The sequence below is a fragment of the Ranitomeya imitator genome, chromosome 3 (assembly GCF_032444005.1).
Source record: "Ranitomeya imitator isolate aRanImi1 chromosome 3, aRanImi1.pri, whole genome shotgun sequence".
NCBI classification, from domain to species: domain Eukaryota; kingdom Metazoa; phylum Chordata; class Amphibia; order Anura; family Dendrobatidae; genus Ranitomeya; species Ranitomeya imitator.
This window is the reverse complement of record NC_091284.1, coordinates 473,208,260-473,220,920: the sequence shown is the minus strand read 5'-3', so window position 1 is coordinate 473,220,920 and position 12,661 is coordinate 473,208,260. Positions and strand designations below refer to the sequence as shown.

General features: G+C 42.0%; 1 protein-coding gene across 1 annotated transcript in view; it reads left to right on the top strand.

Annotated features, from left to right (window-relative positions):
• The window catches only part of RABEP1 (rabaptin, RAB GTPase binding effector protein 1), a 93,955-nt gene extending 85,734 nt beyond the window's left edge, over window positions 1-8,221 (top strand). Inside the window, exons 17-18 of the mRNA XM_069757488.1 lie at window positions 2,525-2,641; window positions 3,508-8,221. Of these exons, the coding sequence (XP_069613589.1) occupies window positions 2,525-2,641; window positions 3,508-3,609 (219 nt within the window). The 3' untranslated portion in view covers window positions 3,610-8,221. The remainder of the gene's footprint in view (window positions 1-2,524; window positions 2,642-3,507) is intronic.
• Window positions 8,222-12,661: the final 4,440 nt, after the last annotated feature.

Sequence of the window (12,661 nt, the reverse complement as noted above, 5' to 3'; positions counted from 1 at the left end):
AGGGGGATTCGGGGACCCTGTTATGCTTATCGGTGTCCCTGGGTCCTCTTGCATCCCCTCCTGCCCGCTGGCTTCTTCATGCGGTAAGAAAATGGCGGGCGCATGCGCAGTGTTGGGGCTAAATTTAGGGTTGGGGCTAAATTTAGGGTTAGGGTTGGGGCTAAATTTAGGGTTAGGGTTGGGGCTAAATTTAAGGTTGGGGCTAAATTTAGGGTTAAGGTTGGGGCTAAATTTAGGGTTAGGGTTGGGGCTAAATTTAGGGTTAGGGTTGAAGCTAAATTTAGGGTTAGGGTTGGGGCTAAATTTAGGGTTAGGGTTGGGGCTAAATTTAGGGTTAGGGTTGGGGCTAAATTTAGGGTTAGGGTTGAAGCTAAATTTAGGGTTAGGGTTGGGGCTAAATTTAGGGTTAGGGTTGGGGCTAAATTTAGGGTTAGGGTTGGGCCTAAATTTAGGGTTGGGGCTAAATTTAGGGTTTGGGTTGGGGCTAAATTTAGGGTTTGGGTTGGGGCTAAATTTAGGGTTATGGTTGGGGCTAAATTTAGGGTTAGGGTTGGGGCTAAATTTAGGGTTAGGCTTCTTTCACACTTGCGTCGGCCCGATGTACCGACACACGTTGTGAAAATTGTGCCCAATGTGAGCAGCGGATGCAGTTTTTGTAATTGTGTCATCACCATTCTTTCTTTCCAAACACTGAATTTTTTACTTGTTTTGTCTATATTTGTTCAATAAAAATTTGTATTTTTATAATTCAGTTCACAGTTTCTGATTTTTGGGACGTTATACTTCACAGTTCTCTGTAGGATCTATTTATAATGGGAGTTGTCCTGTGCTTATTTTGTACTCCAGCACTTTTTTCGTATGGGGAATGATTGTATGTGTTCTGGAGATGTCAAGTTTGTGTTAAACTAATTTTCAATTCAGGGCCCTGCCCTTCGGTTTGTTAATGGTCTCAAGGGTCTTTATGAAAATTATAGCAAAAGTGACAGTTCATCTGTGGGAGCACAACACCCTAGTAATACCATATTTAGACAATTTTCTGATTCTGGGCAAATCTGTTGAATATTGCAACTCCCAATTAGCAAGTGTCAGAACCACCCTGACCAAATTAGGCTGGCTGCTGGCTTCGGAACCTGAAATAGTCCAGACTAGTCCCCTTAAGAGTTCAGATTTTTCTGGGCCATTTCTAAAGGCCCCTTCACACTTAGCGACGCTGCAGCGATACCGACAACGATCCGGATCGCTGCAGCGTCGCTGTTTGGTCGCTGGAGAGCTGTCACACAGACAGCTCTCCAGCGACCAACGATGTCGGTAACAAGGGTAAACATCGGGTAAGCGCAGGGCCGCGCTTAGTAACCCGATGTTTACCCTGGTTACCATCCTAAAAGTAAAAAAAAACAAACACTACATACTTACCTACAGCCGTCTGTCCTCCAGCGCTGTGCTCTGCTCTCCTCCTGCACTGTCTGTGTGAGCACAGCGGCCGGAAAGCAGAGCGGTGACGTCACCGCTCTGCTTTCCGGCTGACCTACGCTCACAGACAGTGCAGGAGGAATGCAGAGCACAGCGCTGGAGGACAGACAGCGTTAGGTAAGTATGTACTGTTTGTTTTTTTTACTTTTAGGATGGTAACCAGGGTAAACATCGGGTTACTAAGCGCGGCCCTGCGCTTAGTTACCCGATGTTTACCCTGGTTACCAGTGAAGACATCGCTGGATCGGTGTCACACACGCCGATCCAGCGATGTCCACGGGAGATCCAGCGACAAAATAAAGTTCTGGACTTTGTTCAGCGACCAACGATCTCCCAGCAGGGGCCTGATCGTTGGTCGCTGTCACACATAACGATTTTATTAACGATATCGTTGCTACGTCACAAAAAGCAACGATATCGTTAACAATATCGTTATGTGTGAAGGTACCTTTAGACTGAGTAAGGCTACGTTCACATTAGCGTCGCGTCGCTGTTGCGTCGGCGACGCAGCGGCGACGCAGCGGCGACGCGCCCCTATGTTTAACATAGGGGACGCGTGCGTCTTTTTGCACGCGTTTTCCGACACGTGCGTCGTTTTAGACGCTAGCGTCGGACGCAAGAAAACGCTACAAGGTGCATTTTTCTTGCGTCCGATTTCGTCAAAAAACGACGCACGCGTCGCAAAACGCGCGCGTTTTTGCGCGCGTTTGCGCGCGTTTTTCCATGCGTCGCGCGTTGCGTCGCCGACGCAGGGCGGCGCAACGCTAGTGTGAACGTAGCCTAAGCCACAGCTGTTACCTTCCAGAAGAAAAGAATGAAAAAATGTAATACCAGGTATGAAAAGTGATAGCCAACCCTACCATGACTCTCAGGAAGGCCACGTCATTGCTGGGGATTTTGACAGCTTGTATCCCAGGATGTATGGGCACAGTTGCACACTAGAAGGTTATTGCAAAATATTCTGAGAAGAGAAAGTGCACAAAAAGCCTGTTTAGAAGGAAGATTGATTCTTCATTTACAATGAAATCTCTCTTTTATGTTCTTGTTTTGTTAGACAAGTCTTGAACATTTGCTCTTTGAAGAAAAGAACAAAGCACAGCGGCTACAAACAGAACTGGATGTTAGTGAGCAGGTGCAAAGAGACTTTGTGAAGTTGTCACAAACTCTGCAGGTGAAACCACATGAACGTTATTATATATTGTTGGAAACTGTATATGCATTTAGTCTTCTATCTCAAAGATTTTTGGTGTAAATTGGTATTGTGTTATACAACATACATCCTCTGAATGAATTTGCCACAATTGTATTTCTTAGAATCTATTGATAACAAGTTAGGTTCAGAGACCTGCTTCATACTGTATTAGGTTAGCTTACACACTTTGGAATTCTAACCGAGTTGTGTGCCTTCTACCTTTCAATGACTGCTAAAGTCAGTGAATAGGTGAAGTGCTTACGTTCTCACAGTCACCACTGTTGCCTGGAGCAGCAGTGTGATCGTACAACTGAATTTGTTATGTTTATGTACAAGAAGCCGATGGATTAAAATTAAACTGGACAATCCCTTTAATTCTACTTGGTGTAAGCTACAGGGCCACATATGCAGAAACAGGTTAAAAAGAGGTTAAATTTAACTTAAGCAAAGTATATAGTTGACGTTAATTAAAGAAGTTGTCTCATGAGAAGGTGCTGGAAGATCAGCTGATGAATGAGCTGGAGGGAGAGCACAGAGGTCTGAACCAATCAGGAGACAGGGGGGTGTGTCTCAGACCACTTTACACTTCCTGTACGTCATCTGTAATCACGGATCCAGGCTCCGCCCTAATGGGAGCAGAGTTAAATGCAAGCAATAGCAGTGAGAAATGATTAACTGTTTGTCGGCAGCTACATAGGAAAGATAGTTTGTGAACTCCTGACAAGACATTCACTTCATGTATATTTGTATTTTAAAAGATTGAATTATGTGTATGTTTCTAGCCTTATGTGATGACAACACAAAACAGTACATTTATGTTTTGAGTTTTGTTTTTTTGTTTTTAGGTGCAGTTGGAACGTATTCGGCAAACAGAGTCATTAGAGGCAATCCGAGCTATTCTGAACGATACAAAACTGACTGACATTAATCAGCTTCCTGAGACATGACATTGCTGTGTCACACAGATCTACGGTTGCAGCTGAGTTTTTTGTAAAACTCATCTTTATAGTAACAATTAATTATTTAACTCTTATACCAGATCAGAGGACATGGCTGTATGTGAATAAGAGCACTGTATAAGGGAATAAATCATTGGGCAGGTAGGTGTCCTGAGAGCTAGGAGCAAAATCTTTCCATGAGGAACACTAATGAAACCTTTTGCTTACTCTTTACTAAACAGTGCTGTCCCTACAATAATAATAATAATAAAAGTATGTGTATTTTGTCTTTTCTTTTCATTTTAAAAGTAAAATAACAAGTGGAGGACTTTTGTGACGGCCTTTACATAAACCATTCTACTTGTCCCATTCGCTTTCTCAGAAGTATAGTTATTTGACAGGTCTATTGTGCACATTATAATGTGGTCCTTTTCTGTTGCACAATGCCCTTCGGTTTGAATTATTTTACTCTTAGGATTATAGCCTTATGGAAATTTTGGAATCTACTCTATGAACATCAGTCCAGTTGTTACAATATGGGTAAAAGTATCTGCTGCAAACAGAGCTTGACCCAATTATGAATCCAAATGCAGAACCTCTGAACATAAAGAAGTATATTGGTTCTCATTCCTGTATGGCTGGAGGTCAGAATTTCATTTCACGGTTCTATTGTCTTGACTCAGCTGCAGTAAAAATTGATCACTCGCACACGAAGAACATTAGCAATACTGGTGCAATTGTTTTTGTTTATTTGTAAAGGACTTGTAACATAACGAGCAGTGGTGTGGTCTGTCAATGATTCAGTTGTGCAGTATATAGACATTAAAACCGAGTTTCTTTCTGTATATTGCAGCATGCACTGCCGGTGTAATGTGTACAGCGGTAACAGTGATTCTGTCTGTTGCATGTCATGTTTGTTTTTTTGCAGCATATATAAATACTCATGTCATACTTGCATTTGTCTGTAGAAAGGGTAAATTTCACTCACGTATGGATGCTGTATATTTCCTGGTGGATCTATGACAGCCACAAGCCCCACATAATCTTTCAGTTTTACTTTAGCATGAGAGAATCTATCAACAAGATGCAACTTAAATTAGGGCTAGTCCTAGTAGCGGAACAAGTAACCCCGTATACAATCATAGTTTACATAGAGACAGTTATTACCAGTTCTTTATTAGCGATTCTATCAGATGCCCTAATTTAAAGCTCCCTAAATGGTTTCAGATTCTGATTTTTTTTATTTTTTATAATTTTTTTTTTACGCCTAGGGATGGCTTTCGTGTCTAACATTCACAGTTTGTGTATTGACCGCATTATCCAGACAGGCTTCAGGTCTCCTGATCCGAACTAAACAACCTCATATATTCCTTTGTTGTGGAGTTGGGGTCAGGAGACCTTTGGCCATTCTCGACCTCAGACGTGTGAAGCCCACCTTAGTAACACTTTCAGTAGCTACATTCCATAGTCGTTCGTTAGATTATTTTACATGATTGTACAGCAGTAATTAAAGTAAGCAACTGATATATTTTTCTGTGAAACAATGGTTTGACCTTTCAGTAACCGTTTACAAGTATATATTTATAAATTACAAATCTTCTAAGACATTCCTAATGTTACAACCACTCACACAATGGACATAACGTCAAAGCCATTAGGTTCTTGTGCAGGTTGCACGTAACCAGGCAAAAGATGGGCGCTCTATCACCCATTAATCCTCTTGGTAGTAGGGCACCCCCTAATGTCACTAGTAATCAGCGCACTATGTCCCATTGGATGGCTCACTGCATTTCAATCCGGGACTACAGGAAGCGCTTGTTGTATGTTAAGAAGCAAATCTTTTGTTGAATGGCAAGGAGGGAACTAAAATGGCTTGCTAACTAGCTTTCCATCAGTTATTGGTTGGATGGTCCAGTGATCCTTTCCAGCCAGAGTTGCATAAATGGTGGATTTCCTCTTACTTTAAATTTGAGAAGCCACTCCATTACTTCTTTATTGTCCTCATTAGCAGCCTAAGGGCATCCCGTATTGCTTCTGACTCCCAATATTCCATTTTTAGGACTCCTATTCCTTAGAATATTAATGGTAGTTTCCTGATATTTTTTTTACTCACTGGTGATTACTTACATGTATTTAATCATTTTGTGTTGTGTGGCTGACTATAGTGATGAGCGCACGTGCTCAGATAAGCTGTTATCCGAACACGCTCGTGTGCTAACCGAGTGTTTACGGCGTGCTTGAAAAATATGTTCGAGTCCTTGTGGCTTCATGTCTTGCGGCTGTTTGACAGATGCAACACATACAGGGATTGCCTAAAAGGCAATCCATGCATATGTTAGAGCTGTTAAACAGCCGCAACACATGAAGCCACAAGGACTCGAACATATTTTTCAAGCACGCCGAAGACACTTGCTTAACACACCATATCTGAGCACGTTTGCTTATCATTACTATGTAAAAAAGAATAGTCGGTAACCAGCCCAAAGGTGAGGGACAGTAGCATCTTACTGAACCTGTGAAGAGACAGGAGGTGATTTTCATACTACCTTAGACCCCCAACATACAGTACCGCACCGCTGCAGGCATCAATCGTTAATTGTGGTTTATAAGGCCAGTTTCACATTTCAGGTTTTTTTTTACCTTGTTCATGAAAAATGGATTGTTTTGCTTATAGTTTGCTGAATTTATTTCTGGTCCTTATATCAATAATTGCAACAACTACATAGTGGAATTGGGTCAGCAACATAATTTGTCCAAAGTCTTTATTAATAAGCCTTTTACTAAAATGTCAAAAATGCCTTTAAAAAAAAAAATCTGATACAAAGAGACATGATTAATAGAAAAAAATTGCATTAGAAACAACAGGTATTTTGGTAGGTGCGTCTATGGGGCTGTTCACATGTCCATGATGATTGGCAGGTGGCCAATATTGATCAGTGTCAGATAAAACTCAGCAATGCCAATCTATTGGTCCATCAAAAAAAGTTTTTCATGAACTGTTCTACTAGGACATTATGGAGAATATATATATTTTCAACACACAAGAAAAACTGATGAAAATTGGTGATAAAACTGTTTGTTTTTTTCGTACATGAAAAAAACATGTTTGAATAAGCCCTAATAATAAACCCTTACGCAAGGCAGTCAACACTGGAGCATAGCTGCGAGTAAAAATCTGTCACTTAATTTTCCCACCCTACACCACAGCCCTACGGTATATTATTATACTGCTGTGCAATAACTTTCTCAGCATTGTGTAAAATAAAGGGGTTGTCCACCTTTTGAGGACAGTTTTTTTTTTCTTAAATGCATGTATTTATGGCTAAAAATATTTTTGAAAATTGTGTTTTATTTAAAATGTTGCAGGGAGCTCATTCTAAAGGTCCACAGACCACATCAGTTGAGCTTACAGAGGACAAAAAAGCCTAAAAAGTTAAACAATACAATATTTTGAATGCAATTAAATAGCAAAAAATATATGCATTTAAGCAAAAAAAATTGCCAAATTTAACTGTATATTTAATAGGAGATTATATATAAATGTCTTTATCTGTGAAGTTTTTTCTCTGATTTTTATTTATGGCGAAAAACAAGAACGAAGATGAGCAGAAGGAAATGAGGAAACCCTTTATTATTAGGAAGATCCTCTCATTTTTGCCTTTATTCATTTTCAATTTAGCATATGAATACAGCAATGAATAAAGACTGGAACACATCTGATGGCTCGTTCTTTCTTATACAATGGCTCTCGTGAACGTTGCAGGAACAATACTGGTAGTAAAACTCGCTAAAGGTCCCCATAGAATTTAGTTGATGTACGTGCCAATTGTGCGGAGATAAATCATCATCTGAAATGAAATAGTCTGTATTTGATTAATTTTTTTTTTTGCGGAACTGAAATGCCTTACATTGAAGTATATTCCCAGAAAGATTGTTCGACACTTGGTGTCATTTAACATATGTGGCCAAGTTGAGAAATGGACTAACTTTATTTTGGATTTCACATTCGTTTGATGAATGAACCAACTACGTGTGGCCACCAATACTGTTATAGATATTGCATGGAAGTACACCATAATGGAGATCAGATAAACACTTTTCCGCCCCCTCCTTCCTACCCATGATGATGATATAGCAGATTATCAGTATAACAAAAAAGGTAACCCATTCGCAAAGGTATTTATTCAATATTGCTACCATTTAATTCTACAAAATAAGGATTTTGACAAATGTGGTCCCATACCTGGCAATGTCCTTTTATAAAGTTGTATTTCTCATTCTGTATACTAAAGCTCACCACTCGTAGAATGCATGGTTCTTGTAATGCGGATGCCAGGTGCCATTGCCAGTAGCGGCACGTGATTTTCTGTTTAATTTATTAAATACAAGCGTAATCACTGAACAGTTACTAGAACATTTCATGTATAATACTACTTTACTGATCAGGGTGTACGATATACGGTTTTGTGTAACAGACTGGAAAGGACAGTAGTCTGAGCTCTCATCTGAAGTCATCAATGTCTCCTGCCAACAGGATTCTTTTCTATAACCCTGTGTAACATATGCTACAGATGTGTCCTGTATTGAAAAGTGTTGACAATTAAAAAGCTGCTGAATAATCTCTTAATGTTCTGTTCTTTATTTGTAAGTTGGGTATTTTGCATCATTTGGTCAAGACTGATAGCTTAGTTTTTATTCAGCTTAAAAATAAAAAAAGCTGCATTACTAAAGAATAAAGTTTAATACCTGAAATGTTTGTTTCCTGGAGCTCGTAAGCAGCACAGTATGATGTTAAGGGGAACCTGTCACCCCCAAAATGGAAGTTGAGCTAAGCCCACCGGCATCAGGGGCTTATCTACAGCATTCTGTAATGCTGTAGATAAGCCCCCGATGTATCCTGAAAGATGAGAAAAAGAGGTTAGATTATACTCACCTGGGCAGGCGGTCTGATCCGATGGGTGTTGCGGTCCGGGCCTCCTATCTTCTTACGATGATGTCCTCTTCTTGTCTTCACGCCGCAGCTCCGGTGCAGGTGTACTTTGTCTGCCCTGTTGAGGCGCCGGCAACAGGGCAGACAAAGTACGCCTGCGCTGGGGCCGCAGCGTGAAGACAAGAGGACTTCATCCTAGGAAGATGGGAGGCCCCGGACTGGACCGCGATGCCCATCGGACCGGACCGCAGTGGGACCGCCCCTGGGTGAGTATAATCTAACCTCTTTTTCTCATCTTTCAGGTTACATCGGAGGCTTATCTACAACATTACTGAATACTGTAGATAAGCCCCTGATGCCGGTGGGCTTAGCTCAACTTCCATTTTGGGGGTGACAGGTTCCCTTTAAGGTTACTTTCCTGATACAACAGAAGAGTCCGTTAAATGGGGGTTGTCCACTACTATGTCAACCACTTAAACTAAAGGTTCGGCACCGCTAAAATAATAAAACTCCCGTGTCTGCACTTGCTCTCCCCGGGCTGTGATGCGGTGTTGTGCCCAATCAGCAATGGTGTCACTGTCTCCTCCTTTGTAATAACTGCACATGAAGAGGAAGCCAGGGCTACAGCTCATCCCAGACTTCCTCTTCATGTTCAGTTTGTCCGATAAGGGAGATGGTGACGCCAGCGTCACATGTGACAACATCGCATCACAGCCCTGGAAAGAAGTGAGAAAAAAATGCTTCCTCCATCCCTCAGACTATGTTCACACAAGCGTTTTTGAACTTTATAATTGTTTTCAGTGAAAAAAATCATCCACTGGTAAGGCTATGTGCACACGTTCAGGTTTTTTCGAGTTTTTTTCGCGGTAAAAACGGTATAAAAACTCATTAAAAACGCAAACATTATGCATTCTATCATTTAGAATGCATTCTGCATGTTATGTGCACATGGATGCGTTTTTTTCCGCGAAAAAAATGCATCACGGTAAAAAAATGAGCATGTTCATTATTTTTGCGGATTTTCTGCGTTTTTCCCGCAATTCTATGCATTTGGGAAAAAATGCACAAAAAAAAATGCACAAAAAACGCACAAAAATCGTGGTAAAATCGCAGTAAAAACGCATGCGGATTTCTGGCAGAAATGTCCGGTTTTTGTCAGGAAAATTTCTGCAAGAAATCCTGACTTGTGCACATACCCTAAGGCTATGTGCACACGTTCAGGATTTCTCGCAGAAAATTCCTGAGAATTCCGGACATTTTCTGCAAGAAATCCGCAAGAAAACCGCATGCGTTTTTGCTGCGGTTTTGACATGTTTTTGCCGCGGTTTTTTCCGTACATTTCCCAATGCATTTTGGAGTGGGAAATCCGCAAAAAAAAACCGGAAAATTAATGAACATGCTGCGTTTTTTGCCGCGATGCGTTTTTTTCGCGCAAAAAAATGCATCATGTGCACAAAACGTGCACAAAAATGTGCACAAAACATGCGGAATTCATTCTAAATGATGGGATGCTTATTGTTTGCGGTTTTATAGCGTTTTTATCGGGAAAAACCGTGAAAAAACCGCAACGTGTGCACACAGCCTTAAGGTAATTTTAAGATTTTACTAATTTATCTCAAAATGTGATGTGTATAGAAAAAGCAAGAAAGAAGAAGGTATGCAAAGACCAAGATCGCCTGATAAATATATATTTTAGGCAATTAACACACAACAAAGACATTAAAAACACACAAAGTAGGGGGCATGTCTGGATGCTGGCACCATAGTGTACCTGCTGAAGAGCCCTGCATCAACGCTCTATCCTGCCCACCGATGGGTTCCAGGAGGGGAAGAAATACTGCGCTCTCCGGAGCGGCGCCGAACAGACCTGCGACAGCCCTGGACGCCTTCCTTCTTCAGGAGTAGGGAACCGCTGGGACGCAGGCGCCATCTTGCAGAGAAAGGGAGGCGGCTAAACACCATGAGAAGGATATGATCCATGGAGCCGGAGAAGAGGGTGAGCTGGACCAGGGTCAGGCAGTCGTTGGGTCCCCAGGGGGTAGAGAGATGGCAGAGGATAATGGAAAAGTGTTGATGGACTCATACAGTTTCTGTCCCCACAAGTTCATCATACTTCTGATACTGGCGGTTTTCAGCAAACAGGAAAGGGAGGCTAACTTCCCCTCACTTTTCATCAAGATCAGGCTGGCGAGTCTGTGCCTCAGCAAAGTCATATAACGACCCTATTGTAGGGGAAGGGCAAATCTGGAAAAAAGGGATATTAAACTATCAAAACTACCCTTCCAGGCTAACCCCTAATATTTCCCATGAGAATGATGAGTGATTATTTAGAGGGGTCTTCGGATGAGGAGGGAGACCACCTTGATGAGCATTTTCCCTCACAATGGTTAAGTTTTTTTTTCTTCATGTTTTCCCCTCAAAGGAACACTTTAAAGCACTAATAACAGCGGTTAAAGACGCATACAAGTCTGAAATTGCTTGCGTGCGTCAGGACTTACAGTTTTTGTCAGGTAGAATTGACTCCCTGGAGGGAGAACATGATGCAACCAGATCCCACATGTTTGAGCTGCACCAGTCATCCAATATGCAGCAGAAAATGATTAGCAATCTTCAACTTCAACTAGAGGACTTGAATAAAAGGGGCAGGAGATGCAACATAAGGGCTCATTCTCACATGCGAGAAACTCTGATGATTCTCGCACGTCAATACCCGGCACTCGGGAGCGGAGCGTGCGGCTGCATGTATTGCTACGCAGCCGCACGCTCCAATCCGAGTGCCGGGTATTGACGTGCGAGACTCATCAGAGTTTCTCGCATGTGAGAATGAGCCCTTAGGCCGGCGTCACGCTAGCGAGTTTTACAGACGTATGAGCGCATAAAATATGTCCGTAAAATACGCATTACACACGGCCCAATTATTCTCTATGCCCCAGCTCCTATCTGCCGTATTTTACTGATCCGTATTATACGGCTTTCTACGGCCGTAGAAAATCGCAGCATGCTGCGTTTGTCACTGTATTGCGCAAGAAATACGCCAATGAAAGTCTATAGAAGCCACGGACCAGCAGTGTGACTTGCGAGAAATACGCAGCGGTGTTAGAAAAGCTGGCAATTCAGTGCGGTGTACAGTAAAATCACACTGACAGCTTACAATAGAATAGGTAGAATAAATGTGTACACATAGAATGAGGTCCTGGTTATGGGGGACTTTAACTACCCGGATATTAACTGGGAAACAGAAACCTGTGAAACCCATAAAGGCAACAGGTTTCTGCTAATAACCAAGAAAAATTTTCTTTCACAATTGGTGCAGAATCCAACCAGAGGAGCAGCACTTGTAGACATAATACTATCTAATAGACCTGACAGAATAACAAATCTGCAGGTGGTTGGGTGTTATGATCTGGTGGTTTAGGAGCAACATGGGACGAGCTCTGAAGGAAGTGGTACCTGTACTGACCGCAGTCCCTAAGCTCAACACAACACTAGAAGTAGCCGTGGGATGCTCCTGACACTCCCTAGGCACGTCGTCACAGCCTGAGAACTAACTACCCCTAAAGATAGAAACAGGAAAACTATCTTGCCTCAGAGAAAATCCCCAAAGGATAGATAGCCCCCCACAAGTAATGACTGTGAGTGGAGAGGGAAAAGACCTACACACAATGAAACCAGGATGAGCACAGGAGGCCAGTCTAGCTAGATAGATAGGACAGGATGGAATACTGTGCGGTCAGTATAAAACACTACAAAAAATCCACACAGAGTTTACAAAAATCTCCACACCTGACTAAAGGTGTGGAGGGTAAATCTGCTTCCCAGAGCTTCCAGCTACACAGAATTAATTCATACTGACAAGCTGGACAAACATAGAAAGCACAGAACGGATAAGTCCACAACCTGTGGACAGAAAAGAGCAAGCAAGGACTTAGCTTTGCTGAACTGGTCAGGATAACAGGGAAATCCAAAGAGATGTGAATCCAACCAGGAACCATTGACAAGTGGCACTAGCTGAAGAGAGAGCCAGGCATAAATAGCCGAGCAGAAAGACAATCAGTGGAAGCAGCTGCAGACTGCTAAATCCAAGGAGCAGCCATACCACTTAAAACCACCGGAGGGAGCCCAAGAGCAGAA